We start from the raw sequence: 27,263 nt of genomic DNA on the forward strand, positions 1-27,263 counted from the left end.
TCTTCTTTCAAGATTTTCTTATTATTTCTCATAATATAGACATGCACATGCACACACATCCACACACTTATGTGCATGCATACTCAGCCATAAAAACTCACTAGGGCAGTGGAACTAGTAAAACCACTCCTTAAATATCTTACTTACTTTGAAAGCCCTATTAGGGTCACTATAACTCAGTTCTGACTCGATTGCACATAACATACATGTTGTGTGTGTTTTAATAAACACCAGGCATACAAACAGGAAATTCTTAATTCTTGTGAAGAATCTTAACTTCATGGGACATACATCTGAGCAAAAATGGAGAAGGATCTTGACTGGCGAAAGGCATTATTCAGCACTGTATTCTATGTTAAATGCTGTGTGAAAATAACACTTTCAATTAACTGCAGGAGAGGAGCATGTTAATGCTGTGTGGAAGCAACCAAACTGAGTGTAAATGGACCAGAATTCATGGTAAAATAAATTAAAAAAACAGCCACAATTATAGGAACATGGCCTAATTAAATTAAACAGAATTACACATATTGTTCAGTAATATCATAACATCAATATTCTACATAAGTTGTTTTACCATGAGTAAACTGGCAAAGCATTAAGGAAAAAAAATAGAAAAGTATAAAACAAAAGGGGAGAATTCAAATTCCTATTGTTTTATTTTCTTCAGCTGTTACCTGATATGTTCTCAGAGTACCAGTATGAACATGTGTATACAGTGGTGCCCTGCTAGACGCTTACCCCGTTAAATGACAAAATCGTTTGACAATGCCTTTTTTGTGATCGCTATAGCGATCGCAAAACAATGTTTCCTATGGGGTTTTTTCATTTAACAACAATTAGGTCCCTGCTTCGCGAACCGATTGTTCGCAAGACAACGATTTAAAACAGCTGATTGGCGGCTCGCAAAATGGCTCCCCACTGTTTTCCGGGCATATTTCTGCAAGACAGGGATTGCAAAATGGCCACCCTATGGAGGATCTTCACTGCACAATCAGGTATTTCCCCCATTGGAATGCATTAACCGGTTTTCAATGCATTCCAATGGGGTTTTTATTTTTGCATGATGACTATTTCGCTGTACAGCGATTTTAACGGAACGTATTATCGTCATCATGCATGGCACCACTGTGTGTCCTGAGACACTCCTCTAAGGAATCTTTGAACTAGAGGAAATAAATAGTGCCTGTTACAATAGATTAGGCTGAGTAAATCACATATACACAGGTGTTCAACAAAGGAATTTTATTGGACACAAAAGATTTAAAATATACACCATCGTTACATGGAGGTAGCAAAGATGACACTAAGCTGCATAAATGAAAGCAAAATGCAATTGCTTTAGAAATATATTAAGAAATTGCCTTTCTTTAGTGTCATTACACTGTCATGAAGAAGGGCAGTACTGTATAGTAATTCCAGTTGTAGGAAAGCAAAATATTTGGAAAGATCCCAAGAGAGGACAGCACCAGGAATTTAGGAAAGAAAGAAAGGCCAGCAAGATTCTCTGCCCAAATCCTGGATACTGTGAGCTGAGAAAGTGATTCAGCTGGGCTTGATCTTTCAGGAATGTGAGTCCGTTAGTGAAGTCAGTTCAAAAGACATTGACAGTGCTTCCTCACGACACATCTGGGACCATGAGAAAGGAAGTTTCAGACAGAGACGCAAACAGCATGTAGACCTGCTCCAGAATATATCCATCTCAAGCCTTTTTATAGGGGTGATGTGTCAAAGGGACTTGTCAATGACCCTCATCAACCCCCTTGTCAATCACATTTCTTTCCCCTTTCTGATCTGTTCATAAACTGCACACCTGGCTAATCCTACTTGAAGGGCCCATTCTGGCACGCAGTGGCAAAGTATGAAAGGACTGCAGAGTGGGTAATAGGTCCACTAGACTTTCCAGTGGTATGCAGCTAGATGCATTTTATTTAAGAAATGACTGAACAATCTGGGTTGATTGCTCTTGTGACTTTTAGGAGAGATTTGGGTATAACAGAGGCAGATTGTTCAAAATGCATTGCCTTTTGTAGGATGTTTACATAGGTATAATTGTGCTACAGTGGACCCTCGACTTACAGACGGCTCGACTTACAGACTTTTTGAGTAACAGACTTCTCTGGCCGCAAAATTTAGATTCGACTTGCAGCCGGAGAATCGACTTACAGACCAGAAAAAAACCAAAATGGAACAAAAATAGAATAAAAACTGCCAGTTATTGGATTAGTCGGTTTTCAATGCATTGTAGGTCAATGGAGATTCGACCTACAGACTTTTCGACTTGCAGCCACCGTTCCAATACGGATTAATTCCGTAAGTAGAGGGTCCACTGTATCTAAATTCTGTTGTACCCTCAATGAATGGAAACATTTGAAGTTACATTTCCACTCATTTCCCATCTCTGGAAGACTTATTTGACAATTTTACTAGCAAATCCTTGTTTTCCCGTTTTCTGTTCCCACACTACCTTCCTCTCCAAATAGGATTTCAGTTCAGCCAGCATGCTGGATAGAAACAGAGGCAGGAATGTTGGATGAAAGGAGAGGTATTGATAGAGAAAAACTGTGCAGAGGTACTGTTCAAACCTGGTCATATAGTAACACCATTACAAACTAAAGGAGAAGTTGAGAGAGTAGTTACTAACGGTTTACATGTCTTTTGTACACTGTCACATCATGATTTAAGCCTTACAACTTTATTGTTCTCCATGTCCTGCAGTGTCACCATGTGTAATGATTGAAGATAAATATACATGGAAATAAAAAGTAGCTGGGGGGGGGAGATTGTTTCTGAGTTCTTGGACCACAATTACTGGAGAAATTTATCTCGCTCTGCTTATTCAGACAGAAAAATTAAAAACAAAACAAGAAAGCAAAAGCATTGTGGCATCTTGAATATGATCAGATTTCAATGTGAGTTTTTGTGGATTAAGTTCACTTCCTCAGACAATGGAGTGAGAATACGTGATAGGTGTATTTATGCATAGCTGCATGACCAAGTGAAGATAGAGATAATAGGCAAAGTGAGTAGGAATAGGGCTATCAGGCTGTAAATTGCTTCAATAATTTACTGTAATTACTTCAATAACATTAAGTTAGGTAAAGGATAGGCACAGTAAATGAGTCTACAGGGTGACAATAGTGGTAAACTGTGAGAATGTTTCAGGTTGAAGTGGAGAGTCACACACTTGGTAATAAGCTAATAATTCTTGTCAATATTTAATACTTTTGGCACATTCTGAAGCTTACTGGTATACTTTATCTCAACTGTCTCTCATTCCATTCTCATTTTGTGATACAGTGGTGCCCCGCATGATGATGATAATCCGTTCCGTGAAAATTGCTGTTTAGTGAAATCATGGTCATACAAAAAGCCTTTCCCCATTGGAATGCATTGAAACCCATTTGATGGGTTCCAGTGGGGAAAATACCTCGTCGTTTTGCGAAGATCACCCATAGGGCAACCATTTTGTGAGCACCGATCAGCTGTTTTTAATCACTGTCTTGTGAAAAACGGGCCCGAAAACACCCGTTTTGCGAAGATCAAGCCACCGATAAGCTGTTTTAAATCGTCGTCTAGCGAATAAACGGTCCACGGAGCATGGACCAAATTGTTGTTCAACGAAATTCCCCATAGAAATCACTGTTTTGCGAAGCAAAATGGTGGTTGCAAAATGTCATCATCATGCGGATTCGTCGTTTTGAGGGGTAATTGTCTTGCGAGGTCCCAATGTAATTTCCCCCCAGAACAGTGTTCTGGTAAACAAACATTCTGAAACAAGTTTTTATGTGTTGCCGTTTCTAATGGAAAGGTTTCATCAACAGATATTCTTTATTATAATGGCAGCACTTTTAAGATGTCTGGAAGAAGCTTCATTTTTCTTTGAAGAGGTTGCACGCACACAAACAGCATCAGTTCTTTTATGTTTTAAATTCATCCAGCAATCCATTCCAAGGCTCAGCCAAAATGTATTGTTATGAAATTCATTGCAATAATATCGAAAAGTCACTTTACCTGATGATAACCAAACCATTTTATTAGCAGAAATTCAAGAAGAAACACAAAGTCTGTCCAAACACTCAGTCACACCAATGCTGACTCTGACTTTCTGTTCCTGTGGCTTCTTACAGTCTGTGCAGTAGCAAGAAATGTCATGTTCTGTTTCTCAGCCACTCACTGTCATTCACTTGCATATTCTCACTATGTGTAGTGTATCAAACTGTTATTTTCATAATGAGTTTTTACTTCTGTTTGTTTTTAATGGAGACGGTAGGTTAGAAAAGCCAAGTTTTACACCAGCAAGATAAATTAAGATTTTGTTTTACGTTTCCTTTCCTTTCCTTTCCTTTCCTTTCCTTTCCTTTCCTTTCCCTTCCTTCCTTCCTTCCTTCCTTCCTTCCTTCCTTCCTTCCTTCCTTCCTTCCTTCCTTCCTTCCTTCCTTCCTTCCTTCCTTCCTTCCTTCCTTCCTTCCTTCCTTCCTTCCTTCCTTCCTTCCTTCCTTCCTTCCTTCCTTCCTTCCTTCCTTCCTTCCTTCCTTCCTTCCTTCCTTCCTTCCTTCCTTCCTTCCTTCCTTCCTTCCTTCCTTCCTTCCTTCCTTCCTTCCTTCCTTCCTTCCTTCCTTCCTTCCTTCCTTCCTTCCTTCCTTCCTTCCTTCCTTCCTTCCTTCCTTCCTTCCTTCCTTCCTTCCTTCCTTCCTTCCTTCCTTCCTTCCTTCCTTCCTTCCTTCCTTCCTTCCTTCCTTCCTTCCTTCCTTCCTTCCTTCCTTCCTTCCTTCCTTCCTTCCTTCCTTCCTTCCTTCCTTCCTTCCTTCCTTCCTTCCTTCCTTCTTTCTTTCTTTCTTTCTTTCTTTCTTTCTTTCTTTCTTTCTTTCTTTCTTTCTTTCTTTCTTTCTTTCTTTCTTTCTTTGCAAAAGATCATAACATTTCTTCAAGTCTTTGAGGACCCCCTGTGAGGACATTGCAGCAGGGTGGGGGCAGGGGGCCGTGGACCACAGATTAAGAACCTATTGTCTAAACCAATGGTCCCCAACGTTGGGCCTCCAGATGTTCCTGGACTTCAGCTCCCAGAAATCCTGGCCAGCAGAGGTGGTAGTGAAGGCTTCTGGGAGTTCTAGTCCAAGAACATCTGGAGGCCCAAGGTTGGGGACCATTGGTCTAAACCACTGGTTCTTAACCTTGGGTTACTCAGGAGTTTTGGACTGCAACTCCCAGAAGCCTTCACCACCAGCTGTCCTGACTGGGGTTTCTGGGAGTTGCAGTTCAAAAGCATCCGAGTAACAAAGGTTAAGAACCATTGGTCTAAACCATTGTCTCTGTATTTGTGTTGAGTCACCTGTTGTGTATCAACAGTTGTTCAAAATTAGGAGTTGTCTGTAAATGAGTTAAGGTTGATCACTAAAGTTTGTACGTCACTGATGGATACTGCATGTGAGTCGTCTCCGTTGTGAGCTCTAAACTGACAAGTAAAAGTGTTCAGTCATTTTCTTTTCTTGGCCTTTCTTGTAGTACATTATTTCTGCTTATCCATCATGACTTGTTAATTTGTTATTTAACTGTATTGCGTAGATACTGTAGTCTGCTGTTTTCCAACTCTTGATGAGGCTTCCCATCAAGAATTCCCCTGTATTTTATTTATTTTTTTTAAATTACCGTGCTTTTCTCCTTAAAAATGACCCAATGCAGCTTACATAAGTGAAAGAAAATATTTAAAACTAAAAGCAATGAGTATTCAAATACTAAAAAGGATTTTTTTAAAAATACCACTCTGAGAAATGGTAACCAAAGGGAATACGAAAAACACATTCAAAGCAGTAAGGCATAACAGTCCATTCCTCCACACACACTTCTGAAACATGTTATTTTCTACTTCTTATTCTGTTCAGGAAATGATCAAATCCTATGTAGTTTAATGGCGTTTATAAGTGAATATACCTGCTTTTCTGTGCAGGAAATGTGCCATTTTGTACAGGAATTATACAAAATGGAGTGGGGAATAAAACAATGGAAATAGCTTGCTAAATTCTTCCTGTCATTTCCAGGTGATTCCTGCACAGGAAAAATGCCTTTCTGCACAGGTGCTGTAATTCAGTTCTTTAAAAAATCTCTGGTTTATGAATGTGGAATATTGTGCTTCTCTACCCATGATTCAGAAAGCCAGGAAATGGCCCAGAATACTGTGCCCACATTGCCAGCAGGAAAGAAGATGCCAAGCTTTACATAGCAAAGGGCAGCCTGAATGTTGACCAATGGCAGCAGTCAAGATGGTCTGCGTGGTGTCCCTTTGTGAATGGTAGTGGTGCTGGGGACTCCAGTTCAGCACCTTGACTGTTATCCTGTGGAGTGTCTCAGGGTTCCATGATTCCCCATACGATTTCACATATACAGTGGTGCCTCGCTTAACGAGTGCACCGTTTAACAAGGAATCCGCATAGCGACGCGTTTTTTGCGATCGAAAAACTGATTGCATTGCGATGTTCTGAAACATCGCATTGCGATGATTGCAGTGTTTTGGAACACTGCAGTGCAGTGTTTTGGAACAGCTGATCGGCAGTTCCAAAATGGCCACCGGAAGAAGAAATTGGCCACCCGCAGCGTTTTCGCGCCGATTCCTCGCTTACCGAGGTGGCGAAATGGCGCCCGGATTGAGGATTCCCGCTTAGCAGTGAGTTTTGTCCCCATAGGAAACGCATTAAACAGAGTTTAACGCGTTCCTATGGGGTTTCCCCCCGCATAGCGACGTTTCCGGATAGCGATGTTTTTCCTGTAATGGATTAACATCGCTATGCGGGGCACCACTGTACATGAAAAACTTGAAAGAGGCTTTCCAGAATTTGATGGTCTGATATCTCCAGTATGCTGATAACACCCAGCTCCATCTGCTTTTTTAGATCTTCCTTCTTTCAGTCTCTCAGGCCCCAATGTGTGGTCACATACATACGCCCAATTTCACCATAAATTCTACAAGGGATGAAATATGCTACAGCATTTGAATGCAATTTTGCCTTCAGTCCTTATTTAATCAGAGTTAGCCTTTTTTGAGGAACTGGAAGTGACCAGCCTGTCCTATTTTTTTTTGAGAATTGAATTTCCTGGCTTTTTAAAATAGGAGTTTAAATAGGTTAAACCGCAGATGCCTCTGTGCCACAAGGTCAGAAGACCTGCAGTTGTAAGATCGAATCCACACGACGGAGTGAGCCCCCGTTGCTTGTTCCAGCTCCCGCCAACCTGGCAGTTCGAAAGCATGCAAAATAAATAAAATGCGAGTAGATAAATAAGTACCACCACAGTGGGACGGTAACGGCGTTCCATGTCTAGTCATGCTGGCCACGTGACCACGGAAGATTGTCTTTGGACAGACGCTAGCTCTATGGGTTGGAAACGGAGATGAGCTCCACCCCCTAGAGTCGGACACGACTGAACAAAATTGTCAAGGGAAGCCTTTACCTTTTTACCCACAAATCCAATCAAAAGTTTCTCTCATATAGAATTACCCAGTGATATTGGATTCCAGAAGATGAGCATATGATGTGTACTATGGTTACTGTGAGAAGACAGAAGCAAGAGCAGTTTGGATGTGGCTATACTCCCTGTGTGCCAAAATAATTTGAAGGGCTGTTTTGGACTTAATGAAATGGTGAAGCAAAGGTGTGAGTAGGTACAGCACATAGAAATGGGAAAGCATACACACTAGAGATGAGCACAAACCTCAGTTTGGAGATTTGTGCCTTTTGTCGGCACAGCACCATAGGCACCGCACATTCACTTCCCCCACCCTGGCTCACCCACTCAGCAACCAGTGCACACTGCTTTTCACCTGCTCTTTGCTCAGTCGTCCAGTTGCAGTAGGAGCACAGACTTCCACGCCTCCTCCAGCAGCCACCTCAGATGAGGAGGCAGGGCAGGGATTCCTATAGCACATTTCTTCTAAGAATGTAACATACTTTGTATTTTTAAGTTTGAGGAAATAAATATCTAATTCATCACTAATTTCCCCTTTTTATTCCCCTTCCCTCCATGATATGTGTTTTGTTTTAACATTCAGGGGTAGATCACAATTTAAAATGTGCACAAACTCAGTCTCCAGGTGAAATCATAAGTGTGGTTTCTCAGAAGGAAATCTCACTGAACTTGGCAAATCTATTTCCAAGTTGTGTTTTTTTAAAAGTTTGAATTTAAACTGATAGCAATCTCAGTTTAAATTTAGATACTATGAACACTACATGTGTTGAGCTAGATTTGAAAGGTATTTGGGAACAGGCTTTATGAGTTCATTGCTTTCAAATTAACCTTGATGGGTGTGGGGGAACACCTCAAGGGATATGTGTGATGTTAATGATATATGACAACAGCATCATCTATGTCTAAAATATGGATGAAGGAAGGAGTGCACTTCAGGTCTATTCATTCATGTGAACTAGATGATGTATATGAGATTTCCACCTTCTTTCACTTATGGCCAAAAGAAGCATTACTCCAGAAGTGTGCATTTTTAAAGCTGTAAATGTTGTGTATTTTGCTATTCTATTCAAAGGAAAATGTGGATTGTAATATAAATATGCTTAATGCTCTTCTCAGAATGTAGTCATTATCTAGAACATCTAGATGGTCTTGTTGAATCCTTCCCCCTCCCCACACTTAGCTTTACACCTCAAGTAAATTCCATAGCCACCCCATTTCATATATATCATGTTCCTACTGTTATGGAAAAACTTAAAATTAAATACAGGCTTTGATAGCATCAACATCTTCAGCAGATTCTCAGCACAGTCCTGTCTATAAATTACATAACATTTACTAGCCCAGTCTAGTTATATTCTTATGTGGGAGAAGGAAGTATTGTTATTTTACATGGGCTTAAGCAGAGAGATTTCTCCCCTCTTTAGGGAATCACATAGAGAAATTCACTACTTGTCTTTACATGGGATGGAAATTAAGGTACAAAAATGAATGGCCTGTTCTTTGAGTGAAGAGAATGATTGAGTTGTAGTTTAAATTTGATTTGCTTTTGGGGAAGTATAATTCCAACCATAGCTTTTTGATTTAAACCAATGTTTGGGAATCTCCCGACCCCACCTTGGGGACAATTTGTCTGCTTTTTGAAATTTAGGAAAAGATAGACACTAATATCAAACAAAGGACATCTATCTTTACCAAACAATTTAGAGTAAAAGAAAAAAAGTTTAAAGCCACTTTATAAACAAAGTAAACAAGCTAGAACAACAGTAATGTCAGACAAATATGAATAGAGCAAGCTATCTTCTCCTGACTAGTTTCTAGCTGGATCTCTATGGAAATGAGTCCAGTTCACAAAAGAGAGGGAGTTGTTATTTAAGCATGTCTCTTAAATCAACATGTCCTTCATACTCTGAAGTATTCTTTATACAAATGCCCCCCATAGTGGCATATTTACTCATAATTTCCCACCAGGAAACACATTCTAAGATCAGAAATACTCCATGAAAAGATAATGCTGTCCTCAAAAGTGAGGTATAAAACCCCACAATTTCATCCCATAAGAGCCAATAGTTCTCATCTGCTTGGGTAGATTACACAAGTGGCGCCCTCAAGCTTTCAAAAGGTGGCAGGATTGAAAGGTACATAATAAAATGATTGCCAAAAAAGAAGTAATCTGTGTCAGTAATTTCTCTGGGGCAGATAACATGGAAACCAGTCATCAGCCCATACCATATGATGGTGGAAGCTACCATAGATTAATTCCCATCAGCATCATTCATCTCCTTCCCCCTCCTTCCAAGAATTTTAGTAAGGAACAAATACTTCTGCACTGCATTAGTTCTCTTTGTCTGAAGGAAACTCATCCACAGTTGTGTTCCTGTCAAGTCATTGAAGCCTGAACTTCTCCCTAAGAGTCCTGTTGAACTGTATAGACCTCCAGGGAAAAATCACAGCAGACATTTATCTCAATTGTTGTAAGCCGCCCAGAGACCTTTGGGTAGAGTGGGCGGCATATAAATTAAATAAATAAATAATAAATAAATAAAAAGGGTTCATTCCAGTGTGACCCAAAGACTATTTTGCACCTGCTACAACTTTTCATTTTTCTGAATACTCTTTCAGCACCTAGAGAATTATGTTCATTGTTGTTAGTCATTCAGTACTTGCTGCTTCTAAGGACTCAGGATGAAATTATAATACAAGAATCAGGTGGGAAAAATTGGAAACAGCAGAAACACTTTCCAGAGTTCTCAGGCAGGAAATTACTGAGTGCTATCTAACCAAGTGATGTTAGTATTTCTTTAGTTCCTAGAAAAATAACAAGAACAGCAACAATGGAGCACACATGTTTCTCTTTCATTCAGCAAGTATTTGGTGTAGGTGAAATTATTGATCACAGCAAAATGAATAAAAAAAGGCAATGTAAAGAAATCATTTAGATTTTGGAAGTTGCAGTGTAAGGAATCAGTTTCTGTTTTTGTTAGTTGTTTCATATTTCAGCCAGAAAGAATTGGATTCAAATCCTTGCAGATTCCAGACTTCCACATTAGCAGGATTAGAATCCAGTTTCCCTTCCTTTTGCAGCCCTCTCTCAAATCTCCTGAAAATCTGCTCTGGAGCAAATTTTCAGCAGCTAGAGAGGGCTGCAGAAGCTGGGAGTGGGAATCCTCATGCTTTCATGAATATTGGCCTGGATTTAAGCCTTTGTTTAAAAAACAGTATCTTCATCATCATATATATAGCTTAGGAATTTTGCTTTGTGAATTTTAAAAAATATGTATTTTAGTTTTGCTTTAACTAACAGTCTGAGAGAGCCACGACAGGAGAGAGCTCCTTCTTCCATTACTCTCTTTTTTCTGCCTCTTCCACTGAGCCTTTCCAGATTCCCTCCATTGCTTGTTTCCCATTTCTTGTTTCACCCACTGAGTGATCTCCATCATTAACCTGTCTACTTCCTCCTCTGCCTTCTTTCCAAGTAATCCTCTCAGCCCCCTTTTTCTCTACCTTCTCTATTCTACCCTCAACCCATCTTACCTTGTTCCACCCAACCAGCATTTTGTTCTTCTCCTAATAGATTTGTCCACTGGTGGATGTTATCTAGATTTTGGTTTGTGGAAATAATAATGTTTGATAGGAGAGTGTTTAATAAACTGAATGGAAAATATTTGAATCTTAAATGGGATAAGTCCAAGAATTGGAAAATCTGTTTAGAGTGTCCTAGACTTGTGTCTTGATTAGCATTCTAAGAAGTTTCGGAACTTTTTTCTGGAGCAGGGGTGTGTATATATTTCTGTGAGTGTGGAGGGTTTTTTTTTTAGACCTACTGGCCATTTATCTTATATTTTTAAAAATACAATTGCAAATTAATTATAAGTAAAGAGGAACTAATGATATGGAATGATCTAAATTGAGGTGCAATTTAATTGAATTTATTTTGTTTTTGATTTGGCTGAGAAATTAATTGGCTGGCATTGCCTTCTATGAAATGTAAATAATCCTAGTAATTATTTTTAAGTTTCTGTTCAGATATATAAATTAATATCTGCAAATGTAGATTTTTTTTCTCCTGTGGATGTCGTCCCCATATATTTTAAGCAACAAACCATCTTTTAAGTAGCTTCCAAGTCTGATGGACCATGGTATCTATTAAAAAACTGAAGTGTGTTTCTGATCTGGTGCTAGAGGATACTATTTGTTTGGAATAAGCAGTAATGAAGCTTACAGCACACCCCTAGCCATGTCTACTCAGAAGTAAACCATATAAGGTTTAATGGGGCTTACTTACAGGTAAGGAAGTAAATATATGATTGCACCTTCATTGTAACTGGTGGTTGTGACTGAATGAGAATAAATTCTTTTTTTCTAGTTCCTATAAACTCATTTTTGAATCAGCGACTTTGCCAGTAAATTGTATTAATTTTGTTTACAGTTATCTTTTCTCTCTTTTCTTCTTCTTTTCTTCTTTCCTGCCCTAAAGCTACTTAAGGAGATAGCACGGAAACGCAGAAGCATTCGTTTGGGGAGAGAAGCAGATTTAAAGCCATATATCGCAGCACACTTTGAAGTTCTTCCTACTGAGTTCACCCTGGGGGATAAGAAACTGTATGGTGGTTTTGAAAACAAGCAGCTCCAAAACGGCCAGGAATATGTTGTATTTGTTTTAGCTGTTATGGAACACTCAGAATCTGTAAGTTGACTGCAGGTTCTTAAGTTGTGGATTTGTTCCTAATATGTACTCCTCTGTACTCTCTGCAACATTTCTTTCTATGCCATGCTTTTTCTAGCCACCTTCTGGCCATATCGTGTGCAAAACGATGCATTGTAAACATCCCTTACTGAATTGAAGTGGCTTCTCTGAGTTAGAAGTCTCCCTGCATAGATGTTAAAGGTCCCCAGCGATCTGGGTCATTTCAGCACATGGTGGGGCAGCCAAATCCACCATGGCTGTTGCTTCTAGGCTCTCTTTGGCTTCTCATATTGATGCAATGTTGATGAGTTTATTTCAGTGTGTGTGCATTACAAATATGCAGTCACATACAAACACACACAATTCTAAGGAGTATGGATTATTTATAGATTTAATTCCCACCTTTCCTCCAGTGAGCATAGATAGCTGTCCCCATCAGCTTTGTCAATGCAAGAACCCTGTCAAGCTGGTCAGGCTGAGCAAGTGTGCCTAGCCCAGGGTCACCATGGAGTTTCATAACCAAATGGAAATTTGAACCCAGAACTCCCAAGTCCTAGTCCAGTATTCTATCCACTATACCACTTTGGCTCTCTATGGACCTACAGAAAAGGATTGTGCATTTGTATTGCATTGCATTGTGTGCATTTGTATTGCATTGCATTTTAAATACTAGACTGATACAGTGAACCCTGGACTTAAAGATGGCTCGGCTTACAGACTTTTCGAGTTACAGACTTCTCTGGCCGCAAAATTTAGGTTCGACTTGCAGCCGGAGAATCGACCTACAGCCAGAAAAAACCAAAATGGAACAAAAATGGAACAAAAAGGGCCGATTACGGGATTAATCGGTTTTCACTGCATTGTAGGTCAATGGAGACTCGACCTACAGACTTTTCGACCTACAGCCACCATTCCAATATGGATTAATTCCGTAAGTCGAGGGTCCACTGTATAGAGTCTAGCTGTATGATTGACTTTACTGATGAACATCTACAATTGACACCATCATCCCAATCAACCCTGTTTCTATCCAGTGCAAGTTATATGCTTTGCTTTTTGAAATCTCAGATTTATGTTCCTGAAGCATGAACTTTATAGTGGTATCTTATCTTGCCTTTAAAAGAAGATTCTTTCTTGCCTTGAGACATGTTCCTTAATGTTGCTCACTGCTAAGCATCTTTGGGGGGGGGGGGGGAGAAGTTAATTGAGGACATGCACAGCTAGCTACTTTAATTTTAGTAATTTGCTAGTGACTTTATCAGTGAAATGTTGCAGAGTTAGAAAATAATATTTTAAAAAGGAGAATTCCTGAAGTAATCTAAATAATGAGCTATGGTTTTACTCTGATGTAATTCATCTCTTTCTTATGTTCCTTCTATGCTTGAGTTGTTTTTACAGCATATATTAGAATTTTAAAAAAAATATTAAGCAGGCATATGTGGGAAAGTCTAGCAGCTGACATTAACATTTTAACAAATAAGTTGTTTGCTATCTTTCTAACTGGCTTCCAAACCTGGTATGGGGGTGGGGCAGTATGCAGGCCAAAGTCTATTGAGTTTACTTAATTCTAGTCAAAGGTGTGTTTCCTGATGGCTCTTTCTGAAAGTGTCGTTTAGTTAACTGCATAGAGGAGGTTTTGTTTTTCCTACATTTACATTTGCAGTTGAGTCAGACAACATATGTGTCAGGTATCTCCTACTTTGTTCTTGAAACTGCTGCAAATATGATAATAAAAGTAAAAGCTTTGAGCCTGAAAAGGGGGGGAAAGCTCAATACCTCCAGCTCAAATTTACAGGAAGATAGAACTTTATTTTTACACTTTGCTGCTACACTACTAAGAATTTTATTTCCCTCTAGACCATGTATGCAACCAGCCCATATTCTGAAACAGTTGTGTCAGTGGATCTTAATCCCCAACCAATCACAGAGGAAGAAGAAGGGTTGATTTGGGTTGTAGGACCAGTTCTTGCCGTTGTGTTTATCATCTGTATTGTTATAGCCATACTGCTTTATAAAAGGTAACTTTACAAAATAGTTTACAAAATAAGGGCAGGCTTTAATGCTTTTACTGTGTCATGATGTCTTCCAAGTTTTTTAAAAAAATGTTCTTATCTATGTCTTCCTAATTCCTAAAGTTGGTCCTAGAACACACAAAAATGTGACATTGTCAACCTTCCTAATCAGAAGTGGGGTGCCTTGTCAGATTTAGTATTCTCCGTGGCCTGAAAAGTTCCTTTGCATTGCTATCAAAAATGCTGGAAAAAGGTAATCAATAATTTTCCAACACTGAATTTACCCCCATCGGCAGTATAAGTGTACTACCTCATTCTGCTTTGACAAAATGAGGCTGGTTCCTCAGTGGATGCTGGAGCCTGAGGACAGGCAGCAGTGATGTGTTGGAAAACAGAAGTATGGGTACTACCTTGCTGTGTTCAGGTGCAACAGAGGATGTAATACCATTAGCTGTACTGAAGTAAAACTGAGCTGCCATTCGGATTAGCATCCATCTGCTGAATGCAAGGGTGGGCACTCTTTTATCTTTTTTTTCCTCAAGCATCGAAAAATCTCCAGCTAGTTCTGATCCTGTCAGGTGCCATAAACAAATGGTGTCTTCAGAACTTTACACCACAAGTGGTTCTACCACTTTAATACAGTTTAAGGCAAAAGGAAATGAAGAAAGGTTTTAGTAATTTCTTTTGTTGAGTTATGGTTTTATTTATTCTGGGATTTTATCTTGGAATAAGAAGCTATTCGCTTTGTCTGATTGTTAAGGCACAGCCCCTATGTGTTTTGATTATGCTTTTACAAATACAGTATACAGCAGAATGCTACATATGTTTACTTGGAAATGAGTCTCATATAAAGTTCAGTGAGGCTTCCTGTACAGTGAGTGTAGGATTGCAGCCATAGTGAATGGATTGCATTTTGTAAATCTGTGCAGTTTAACAGATAAATCATCTTTACTGTGTTACACAGATTGAGTGTCCATGCCATCAGTTAACGCAGCTAGGGGCCTGAATCTTAGCACTAGGTGGCTAAAATTTTGACACATACTATTTTTAAAATGTTTACATCATCCTTTCCTCTGTCACTTAGTGATGAAGTGCTAATTGAAATCAGATAGTGGAAATTTGCCCTTTAAAAAAAAAGATAGCTAGGTTAAGTGAATAGCTGCTTTGGAAATTTGGGCAGAGGGGGGAATCTCAGCTTTGAGACACATAACAACACATAGATTCATTGTTAAATGTCATTGTGCAGTTTGCTGCAGTATAGAGTACGTGTTTCCAAAACAGTCATGACAGGAGAGAAGAACCAGTACTGAATGTGTCAAGTAAAGCAAAAAAAAAGGGGGGGAAGCTAGGTGTGCTGCTTATATACCACCCCATCACACTTAAAGCACTCTCTAGGCAGTTTACAGTTTAATTATGAAAGCTACACACTGCCCCCCAAGCAAGCTGGGTATTCAGTTTACCAGCCTTGGAAGAATGGAAGGCTGAGCGAACTTCGAGCCAGCTACCTGGGATTGAACCCAGATCATGAGCAGAGTTTTGGCTGCAGTACAGCAGTTTAACCACTGCACCATGAGGCTTCTTCAGTGTAATTGATAAGAAAATGTTCTATAAATAGGCATATACTTGTTTACATATTCAAGTATATTTGAGATAAATCCACACTCTCAGTTACTGCCAGCAAAAATGTGTCTCATGATGAAAATTTGTGATAACACATCTGAGCTGGGAGAAGTTCAAGCAGCAATGCTGAAGTGTTGCTCTTCCTTTGAAGAAGAAAGCATGGGAAACTTAGGATGTCATTCTCATACTTCTTTTGTTTACAAATACAAAGAGGAAGGCTAATACAGCAGCAAATTACCAATGCTTCAGTGGACAGCAATTTCTAAGATTTGGCAAGGGTATTTGGTGAGAGAGGAAATGGCACATTTGTATGTGAAATACAAATGCAAAAAATGAAACAAACATGAATCTATAGCCTAGATATGGCTTGAATTTCACTGATTAATCAAATAAAATACTTTGTGGATATTATAAAAAATACAAAATAAGGAGAAGTTCAGACATTAGTTTTGGTAACCTAGTGCTCATTTAAACACATTATTAATTGTCTGTTCTCAGCTTTGAGTTACACACAAAGAAGACACAACATACAGTAGTTTACAAATAAGTTCGTTAGCACAAATGTCTGACTTTGAAGTACTGCCTCTGTAGAACTTAGAAAAAGCTTTTTTGGACTACATCTCCCACTTTGCCTGACCGGTAGACATGCTAATTGCGTTATTTGGGGAATTATAGTTCCCACCACCAAATCAGCTTCCCAAGTATTACTGAAGGAATGTTGGTAAGTTGTTGAGTCCAAATCCCAAGTCCAAGTCTTTTGTACCAAGTCTGGAGCCTGAAGTCCAAGTCCCTATTAACAACAAGCTTCCCCCCCCCAAAAAAGGAGGGGGTGATTTCCGAGTTACGAGTCGAGTTCTAGTCATTTTTTAAAGAAAACCTGAGTTAAGTTCAAGTCAAGATGCCAATGAGACTTAAGTCCAAGATGACAGCGAGTCCCATGACTTACAGTATGTCCCCATCCCAGGATGGTAACTTCCAGTTCAAAAGTGACACATAGTGTTATACAAGCTCCTTTTGCCTGTTACTTGTATAAGGAGTATTACTTATGACAGTTATTTTTAAATGTGTTTATTTTCATCCGTATGTATTGGCTCTTAAATTGTGGAAGTCAGTTATCTCAAAAAAAATCTCAGACATGAGAACTGGATGAAGTAAAAGCACTTCAGCTTAGAACTAGAGGAACTAATATATTCCTAGTAGGATAAAAAATGAAGGCATGTTGTATTTTGAAGAGGTAAAAAGAAGAGCAAAATTGAGATGTAGATAGCATCAAAGCTTTTTGATTGTGCTATTAAGAAATATTGTTCATGAGAACAATAAAATCTTTGTAGCATTCCATCTTAAAATGAAAAATGGAAATAAGGAGAAACAGATATAGATGCTGTATTTTTAGACTAGGGAAACATTTAAGCTACATGGTCTCAGTGACATTTTTCTCCATCTGTACTAATTCCCATTTATGCAACATTTCTTCTAATTTATTACCTTCTCTTATAACTGATTAGAGGCTCTTTGCTCCCCGGATAACAAAAGGGGGAAGGGGAAATGCTGTGGCTCTATTGCTGTATCTCATATGTTTAGCGTTAGTTTTTCTATAAGAATGTATTTTAGCTATCATTGTGTCCAAAAATGCAGACATCGTTTCTTACAAGTGATAAAAATGTGTGGATTCAGCAGATCATGCCTCCTGAAATGCAGGAGATCATAGTACTTATTTTTAGGAGAGGTTTGAAGAGAGAATGATTTTGATACCATTTCCATCCTAAACAAGGCTAATCACAAGGTAGCTTTGGTTTCTTGAGCCACACAGTGCTTCCTTTTGGGTATGTATTGTGTTTTTATGGCTGTTACTTTCTGCTTTGAATAAGCTATTCTGTCCTAATTGTATTTTTTTTTTCTTACACTGTTTGCCACTCCCCAACTAACATTTAACTGTTTTTCTTCCTTCTCTGCTGCATAATAATGGAGTAGTAAACCCGACAGGTGAGAGCAATCTCTCTCTCTCTCTCTCTTTGGAAAGGGGAGATGAGAAAACAAAATAGAGAAAGTCTTTCTTGATTGGCAAGCATTCTGTCTGAAAATCTCATCCACATGAATTTGGCCAGATGTATAAGAAATGAAGGTGCATGTAAATATACTCCAAAGTGTAATGGTCCCGCCGGATGGCTAACAGTGAAAACAGCTTTCAACATTTCAACATGGGAAATATCCAATTTTCTAAGGAAGTTCCTCATGCCTTGGGATTGCATCTATTGCACTCATTTCAGAGAAAGTAAGGCATACCTAAACCTCACTGAAATCAGTGAAACTTTAGCACTTAACTTCCAACATGGCTTTTAATCTTTTGACTGGGCTGCTTCCTTCAAGCAAATCCATCATTTTAGTAATGACTGCAGGCATTAACTGCATGAAGATTTCTCATATATAGCTTCACGTTAGTTCCAAGCAGTATGTTTTTATATTCAGGCTAATCTATTTTAAATGTTGTATTATTTTTCATAGATTTACAGTATTTGGTGTCCTATTTGGAGCTTTAAAATACAGAGTTGTAGACAGAAAAAATGGACGTATCTACATATGTTTCTGTAGATTGATAAATAACGTCTCAGTTAATCTTTTTAATGAGTATGTTTACTTTTTCCATGTAGGAAAAGGGCAGAGACGGACTCTAGAAAAAGCAGCATACCCAATAGCAAGGAGATTCCTTCCCATCATCCCACAGATCCAGTAGAGCTACGGCGCCTTAATTTTCAAACTCCAGGTAAGATACAAAACATCCCAATTTTAGTTCTGTTTATTGCATCATTCCAATTGCATATCTAACTCTTCTATATTATATGTGAGCTATAAAATACCAGAATACTGAATTTAATTCAACTTACAGTCTGTTTCCTATTTAGATAATTAATTGACTAGAGAGCATATGTTTAAGGACACTCATGGAGCTGCGAGTGGTTTTAATGTTATTCAAAAACTAGCAGCTATCTGAAGCTAAATCCATTTTTCAATCCTAGCTAGACTAGTCACACTGGATTAATGGGACTTGTTAAATCAATACTTACATGAGATCCATTGATTCAGTGGGTCTACTCTAACTGAGACTTAAAATTGGATTTTGTCCTGTGAGTTTTAGAAGTTATACATCATTCCAATTATTTTCATATCAGTTAGTGGTATCAAATTAATTGTATTCCTTTTTAAGTGGTTGTTTTATTTGTTCTTGTTTTAAAAAAAATCCTCAGCAGTGTGGCAGTGTTGAAGTAACAACACATCCTGCATGTAATTAATTAGAGGCAATCCTGTGCTTCCTTCCTTTGACCCCTCTATGTCTTATATCCAAAGACTGGATCTTATCTTAATCAAGATTTGAACCCAGATGGAGAGCTGATTAATTTTAACCATGTTTTATGGTGGAGCCAGTGCAATGCTTAACTGAGGAGCGGGGGTGGGGGTGGAAACAGGGGTAAGGAGGAAAATCAAGAAAGGAACTTAAGAGCAAATAAAACAATGGGTGAAGAACATAAGCTTCATTAAAGGGCAGTCTGTGTTATGCATTGGCCTAGCTATAGAAATAGCATAGTATATGTAATGCTTTCTATATTTTTGTTGTTGTAAAAAAACAAACCTAAATAACAGTCTATCAAGAACCAATCTGAAGCCATTCTAGTTCTGGTTTTGAGAGGTAGGTCACTCATGCATTTTCATCACCCCATGGTATAACATGCAACAACCATCATGGATCTAATAAAGCAGTGGTTCCCAACATTGGGTAACCCATTTGTTTTTGGACTGCAACTCCCAGAAGCCTTTGCCACTAGCTGTGCTGGCCACGGTTTCTCGGGGCTGCAGTGTTAGAACACCTGGGTTATCCAAGGTTGGTAACCACCATAAGAAAACATAATACTGGCTGAAATGCTGTTGGTGGAACTCTGCTGTTTCAGGGTAATAAAAGCTTCCTTGGAACACAGCCCCCTCCCCCGGTTTCAGTAATCCCTAAGGATCTCCTTTGTTCTAGGACAGCCTTTGGGAGCCTCAAAATGGGAAGCGAATTATTTAAAGCCAGAAAATTGCCACCACAGGTTTCAACAATTGATCAGCTTTAAATCATTCCCCCTCCTCTTCTGTGGCTCCCAAAACCCATCCCAAGATGAAGTAGATTTCTAGAAACATGGTGGGAAGGGGGCTCTAGGAAGCTTTTTCTTGCTCGTGACACAGCTGTGGCTGATGTCATCATGCTTAGTGTGCACTTAAAGTTGTGCAACAGGATTTTAGCCACTGATTGAAGAGATATCCAGAGATACACAACAATGTGTTAATTTGCCCTAAGAATATTGGTTAAACAAAGTGGTGTAGATAATATTACCTTTCAAAACTTGTACATCTGAGTAGTTGGGCATTTTCCCAGTAGCAGAGCTTGGAATGCTACTTAAAAGCAGAAGGAGTTGCAGCAGTTTTTCCAAGTTCAGTGGTGCCTCACAAGATGAATTTAATTCATTCCGCAGTTAATGTTATCTTGTGAAATGCGTTTTTCCCGGGGGAATGTATTGAAATCTAATTAATGCATTCCTATGGGCAAAAAAAGTCACAACAAAGTCAAATTTGGTTTACAAAGGGTGAATTAAGTGCTATTTAAAGCCATACATATTGTGCAGATGATTTCAAAAATTTCAGTCAAAAAACTTTTAACTTTTTAAACATCATAGAAAAACATTAAAAATCAGCAAACATGAGGCAGGAACCAAAAAACGGAAAACATTTGTCTTGTGAAGTATGGCCATAGGAACATTTGTCTTGCGAGTCATCAACCCCATTGCCAAAACCATTTGTCTTGCGAGTTTTTTATCCTGCAAGGCACCACTGTTGTTACTTAGAAGAGCCTCGTGGCACAGTGGTTAAAACGCTGTACTGCAGCTAAAACTGTGCTCACGACCTGGGGTTCAAATCCCAGATAGCCGGCTCAAGGTTGACTCAGCCTTCCATCCTTCTGAGGTCGGTAAAATGAGTACCCAGCTTGCTGGGGGGAGCGCAATGTGTAGCCTGCATAATTAAATTGTAAACCGCCCAAAGAGTGCTTGTAGCGCTATGGGGCGGTATATAAGTCCAATAAATAAATAAATAAATAAATAAATAACCTTATGGTTGTAGTTTTGAAAAAAAGTAGCTCTTTATTTTCCCACTTCTTAGAAGTAACTAAAATATTAAGCCAGCACTTAAACCACATAATTCTTCCTCTACCATTTAGTGAGTCCACACCCTAGCAACTATAAAAACAGAATTTGCACCGCAAAAGTAATAGACTTATCCCTAGTTACATTATGATAACCACTAATCACTGGGAAAAGGAATGAATTACACATAACCTATTATATGTAACTCATTGCTTCCACGCTCCAAGTAAAAATATTTATTTCCTTTCAAGGTTAACTTTTTTTTTATCTCTCATAGCACCATTAAATTGTTTCCATGAAAAAGGCAAGCAAGAATAGTTGGAAATAAAGAGCTAAATATATTAGCTGATCTTAGCACGTAGATGCAGAGTTCCACAGTTCTGTGAACATGCAGTACAACACTTGTGCAGTTCCTTCATGCCACATTCTTAAAATTATTTCTCATGAAATAATTCAGAATGCATTGTACCGCCATGTTTAGGCCATAACTTTGCTTCAGACTAAAATGTGGACTTAACATTTTTCTTCCCCTCTGGGAATATGAAACAATGATGAAAACATGTAAAGGAGGAGTGAAAAAGAAAAGTAAAAAAAATAAAAATTAAAAATGCAACAAAGTCTTTGGGAAAAGCATTGGATGTACCCAAGGAGGCTTCAGGGTCAGACTAGAATCCCGGCAACTCTTTATTGTAGTGAGTCTTGTTCATGTTCTCACTTTTCATTCCCTCTCCCCCTTTCAAGCTGGTAAGGAACATAGCAAGTTCCTTCAATTTCCCCCAACTCTAAGTTGCTACATGCAAAACCACAGGCCGGAAGTCCCTGAAAGAAGATCTTGTGGGAAATGGCTAATAAACTACTATTTAAGAGCAATCAGTATGCTTTAATAATAATGTGTAACACAAGGTCTGTGCTTCGGTGTAAGATGCAAACATAATCACAAGAAGCTGAAGAGAAAGAACAAGAAACATCTTCAAAATAGAAAAATCACTGAATGCAATAAATGCAGTATAATCCTGTTAACTAGCTAAATAAACCTAAATTTAAAGTCAATGGTTAAACGCTAGTAAGAAACAGTTTTTATATAATTTTGTTTTTATTAATTTCTGAAAAATGGAGAAAGCTCTGTGGGAAGCTTATTCCAAAGGGAAGGTGCTATGATCAAGAAAGCATGGGTCCTGGTGTTAGCTATTTTGATCACCTTAGATGTCACAGTTTTTAACATCAAGGACTGCAAGGAGCAGGTTAGATGGGCAGCTATTTTGTGAAAGAGACATTCCAACAAATATCAAGGTTCTAAACCAGTGGTGGCAAACCTATGGCACGTGTGCCACAGCTGGCACGCAGAGCCCTTTCTTCTGGCACGCGAGCCACAGGTCGCTACTCCCCCTGCCCCCCAACCCCCCCACGCAGCCAAACCTCATGAGGCAGCTGCAACTGGGATTCTCCCTTCCACCGCCACTTACGGGTCCTCCGGGTCTGTCGGCATGATTCCTCCTTAAACCACCACTTCCAGTTCCGGTCTTCCAGGTCCGTCACCACCGCTATCACAGCAGCGGCACACCACCCGCTGTCCCCCCCCCCCCATTTTGGGCACGTGAGCCCCAAAAGGTTCGCCACCACTGTCCTAAACTGCTAAGGGCCAGCACCTTGAATTGGGCACAGGAACTAACAGGGAGCCAATGAAAGCATACCATGTGTTCAATCTGCTGGTACCTGTAATCAGTCTGGCAGCCACATTTTGAACCTGCTGAAGTTTCCATACTGACTTCAAGGGTAGCCTTACATAGAAAATGTTACAGTAATCTGTAAAGGATCGTTGTTGATTGTATAAAGGATTCTTGAGATGTAAAGCTACGGTGAGCCACAGTTTAGTTTAAAAATGGTTTGTGGAACTTGCAAAAATCTGCTTGTTTTCCAACAAACTTTTATTTGTTTCGTTAGAATTTACTTTCTTGAATTTTGCCAAGGGAGGAAATAATAATTGCTGATGTCATTCTAGTATGTTTATCTTCCTCCCTCAGAATATAGCCAAGGCAGTTAACATCCTTTATAAGCACAGTACAATGCACAGACACTATTCATACCTCAATTTATAACAAAACACAGTAAACTCATATGCAAAAAATTAGAGAAATAAGAAGTAAAAATAGGTCTGTAAAGAATACTTCTTAATACAGTACTTGCTTCTTTGTCTTTGCTAACATAGGTTCTTTTGGCTTGAGAAGCCTGAGTGAGGAGTTTTAAAGCCCCAAGAGATTTTTCACTTCTAGGCAAGAGCAAAACAAAGCATGGGTTTTTTTTTTTTTGTCTCATTGCTGTTTCTATAATTTCTACAGATTGTCACTTTACAAAACTAGTCCTTCCTGTTCAAGAAGCAAAGCACACAAATGTGCAGCCAGAACAGAACAGCTGCCTGATTGTTAAAACAGACACAAGTACCCCCTTCAATGCTGTAACAAATCAGACACAAGAAGCCCCTTCAATCTTGTAACAACCCAATAGCCATCATCATTTTGCCAAAGTTGAATATTCATATTAAAGTTTTATTTGCATTGAAGCATTATTTGCAGTTTCATTCAGTTTGTGCAAAAATAATATTGTTCTCATTCTCTTGTCAAGAACAAAAAAGACTGTACTCCACAAAATATCCCGCTTTCCAACAAGGCAAAGAGGGTAGTTTTACAATTCCTCATCCTCTTGCCCCTGTTTGAAAGAAAATATGACAATTTACACCCCTGCTAAGGCACTTGTCTATGCTACAAATCTGGTTCAAACCAGTATTGTTTCCCACAAGCATCTAAACAACTGCAACAGACAACCAAATTTTCATTTAGAGAGAGTTTTCCTAGCCAGGGCACTATCACCAAGAACGCCATACTTCAAGGAAGTTGAGTCTGCTTCCTTGTTCTTAAATTCCAGGTTGGTTGATATGGAGGAGGGTGGACTTTTCTTTAGTTCCTTGAGCCTGAAGCCATTTGGGGCTTTACATGAGAACTGATGTGTTGAATTGGACACAATGACTCACAGGCAGCCAGTGTAAGGATTTTAAAATTGATGTAACTTGCCTGTATCTTGCTGCCCTAATCATCAATACATGGACATCAGCATTCAATGCCAGGTGCCAGTCTGAACCAACCTCAGGGGAAGTCCCACTTTACAATAGTCAAAACAGAAGAATAGACTTTTGTTGTCAAGAGTGTTCAAATGCAGGAACAGCTATGACTAGTGAACCAAACATTATACTCCACTGAGGCCATGCCAGCTTCGAGCAAGGATTCTTCAGAGAAGAGCATTTTTGCTGGTACACCTCTGGCAAAACACAAGGTGCTCAGTGCATAGATGGTAGGAGTGTATATGGGAGTCTGTCTGTATGGTGCATAGGGGTGGTGTGTGTGTGTGTGCATTTTCTGTCTACCTGTAAGTGCAGCCCCCTGGAGGTTTCTCAGATGGCAGTCTCTCTTCTCCATCAGCATTCTCAATCAAGGGCCATATGGCCCCCCTGGGGGGCCCTGACATATTTGAAGGGGTGCACAGATTCATCTGTTTGTGTTGTATCCTTGTTTACATGGAGCCAAAGGCGTTCCTTGTTTGACAGGGTGGCCCTGAAACCTGAGAAACTAGAAGGGCCATGGCAAAAAAAGGTTGAGAATGACTGCTCTGGATGAAGAAGTTTCCACAACCCTATACTAAAAAAAAAAAATCACTGTGCTTTAGGTGAAAGGTAAAAATGACGGGAAGACTGAATGAATCTCCATAGCTACCAAGCTCCAGATGCCTCTGTCTTTATGGAAATCAGATTAAGAGGCGCCTTGAAACTGACCCCTTGAACATTTTGATTGAAGCATCAAATGTTTCGTGTTTTGAAGTGTTGTATAAATTAACTAGGAAAAAATTGGGATCATTTGAGAGGCTTATTCCCAACTGTCATAAAAATATATTTGAAATATATAAAGATAAATAACCTTAAACTGAAATGCTAGTTATCCATCCAAAGTAGCTTAAAAGCAACCCTATTATTTTCAATCTGCCTTTTCCCAACAGCTATTTTGAGAAGTTGCTAAATGAGGAATAGTCTTAACTTGAGCACTTCTGAAGCCAGTTGTGCACTGCCTCTGTTAAAGGAACAAGAGAGCCTCACAACACAGAAGTCAACAACCCACTCCATCACTTTTAAAATTGTATTTTCATTTGTGTTAGGCAGGCCGTGCCTTGTTCGATGAGAAAAGACATTGGTTTGCCCATCAAAAAGGGTCCCAACTTCATCAAGCAATCCTATCTCATGATCAAAAGGCTTTTTGGTCTCTGGTGTCTCGGGCTAACTCTCCATCTTTTAAGCCATCCAATTCTGTTTCCTCTGTTACCTGGACTGATTATTTTACTAAAAATTTTTCCATCATGTCCTCATGTTCTTCTTCAGTCAACATATCACAAGACCTTCCCCAGTCACCCCTGAAGAGATCCTTGAACTCATTATTTCACTTAAGCCAGGCAAAGCTCCTGGCCCCGATCTCATTTTTAATGAGATCTTGACCATAAACCCTCACTGGTGGGCAGAGCCCTTAGCTACTCTTTTTATTTTGATAAATCACTCTCGTTGTTTTCCAAACTCCTGGTTATCATCCATACTTATACCTATTCATAAAAAAGAAAAAACTCTCCACATGGACTGCTGACAAGGATCTTCCTGGTAAGGAAGAGATAGGCTTTCATGCCGGAGCGTCCACTCTGGATCATATCTTTTTGCTGACTTTCCTTGCTGAAAAATATGCAATCTACAACAAAACCAAACTTTTTGTTGCCTTTGTGGACCTCTGAGGGGCATTTGACTCTGTCGACAGAGATCTACTATGGAAAAAACTTTCCAACTGGAGTATTGATCCACGCCTGCTATTTATGCTCTGCCAATTGCATTCCCATAATTTCTGTCAGGTTTGTTTACCAGATTCCAACACTCTCACCGAAAAAATTCCAATTTTCAAAGGTGTTCGCCAAGGTTGTATTTTGGCCCCTTTATTATTTAATTTATTTTTAGCCAATCTCCTCGAACTTAGATTCGAGTTACAAACTCTTCTTTTCCCTTTTTTTAAAATTTAAGTCATCTTAGGTTAAAAGAAAAAAGAAAAATATCCCCCTCTAGTGGCAGAAGGCGGAATAGCAGCTTCCCATTCGTTTCTATGGACAAAAAGAGCAGATACAGATTAAATGGTTTTCAATGCATTCCTATGGGAAATGCAGATTCGATTTAAGAACTTTTCGACCTGAGAACTGCCTTCCAATACGGATTAAGTTCGTAAGTCGAGACCCCACTGTACTCCTGTATGCTGATGATACAGTGCTGATGTCTCGTACTAAATCAGGTCTTCGTCCCACTTTACTTAAATTCCAGGATTTCTGTGATCTTAATGATCTATCCATTAACCCTAATAAAACCCAAATTTAGTTTTTTCCCCGCTCTTGGTCCCCTACATCTTGGATAATAGGATCTTCTTCCTACCGTCAAGTACACTCTTATAAGTATCTGGGTCTTCATATTCATCACAAACTCAGCTGGACATTTCATTAAAAAGCTGCCATTTCTTCAATTTCTCCACAATTAAAAGCTATTTCTAAATTTCATTATTCTTCCGGAAACCAATATATTCCAGCAGCCATTCAGATTTTTCAGTCTAAGATTCTTTCTCATTTGCTGTATATGCTGTATATGCTGCCTATATGGATACACTCGGCTAATTTGGATATTGATCAAGTTGCAGCAATGTTTTTTCGCAGAATATTAGGAGTTCCTAACTCAATTTGGCTTTCTACTATTTCTTTAGAATTAGAATTAGAATCACCTACCTCCCACAACTGCCTGGTTACTTACATTTATATTTTGGCTCCATCTTTTTTTAAATTCACATTCTGGATCCCTGATATATGATTTATTGTGCGATTCCTACTCCTTTTCTTGGTTCCAGTTTATTGAAAAGAAACTCTTTTCTCTTCACATATCCCTGGAATCCTTGGTAGATATGAATCTCACTAGGGCTTATTCCATAATCAAGGACAAGCTCTGTCACGCTGAATTCAATCACCTATGCAATAACCTTAACCCTGTATGTTTCCCTCTTTCTGTTGGATATTTTCCATCTCAGGATCACTCTCCCAAATATTACCACTCCCTAGTAAATCCACATCTAAGAAGAGCTTTTATGTTAGCCCATTTTAACATTTTTCCTTCGGCCACTCATGCCGGTTGATTTCTCAATATCCCTCGTGAAAAAAGACTTTTTTTTTTTTTTTTTTTTTTTTTTTTTTGCTTAGAGACGCCTGACACCCTGG

The 27,263-nt window shown here is 39.0% G+C and overlaps 1 protein-coding gene across 49 annotated transcripts in view; it reads left to right on the forward strand.

Annotated features, from left to right (window-relative positions):
* PTPRD (protein tyrosine phosphatase receptor type D) overlaps positions 1 to 27,263 on the forward strand; it is a 1,767,834-nt gene that overhangs the window by 1,624,361 nt on the left and 116,210 nt on the right. For 28 of the 49 annotated variants that reach the window (XM_078384988.1, XM_078384990.1, XM_078384987.1 and 25 more), the window contains 4 exons: positions 11,933 to 12,142; positions 14,000 to 14,160; positions 17,743 to 17,757; positions 18,423 to 18,535. In XM_078384988.1, the coding sequence (XP_078241114.1) occupies positions 11,933 to 12,142; positions 14,000 to 14,160; positions 17,743 to 17,757; positions 18,423 to 18,535 (499 nt within the window). The remainder of the gene's footprint in view (positions 1 to 11,932; positions 12,143 to 13,999; positions 14,161 to 17,742; positions 17,758 to 18,422; positions 18,536 to 27,263) is intronic. The other 21 variants (XM_078384995.1, XM_078385007.1, XM_078385008.1 and 18 more) reach the window with 2 other exon arrangements.

The sequence above is a fragment of the Pogona vitticeps genome, chromosome 2 (assembly GCF_051106095.1).
Source record: "Pogona vitticeps strain Pit_001003342236 chromosome 2, PviZW2.1, whole genome shotgun sequence".
NCBI classification, from domain to species: Eukaryota; Metazoa; Chordata; class Lepidosauria; order Squamata; family Agamidae; genus Pogona; species Pogona vitticeps.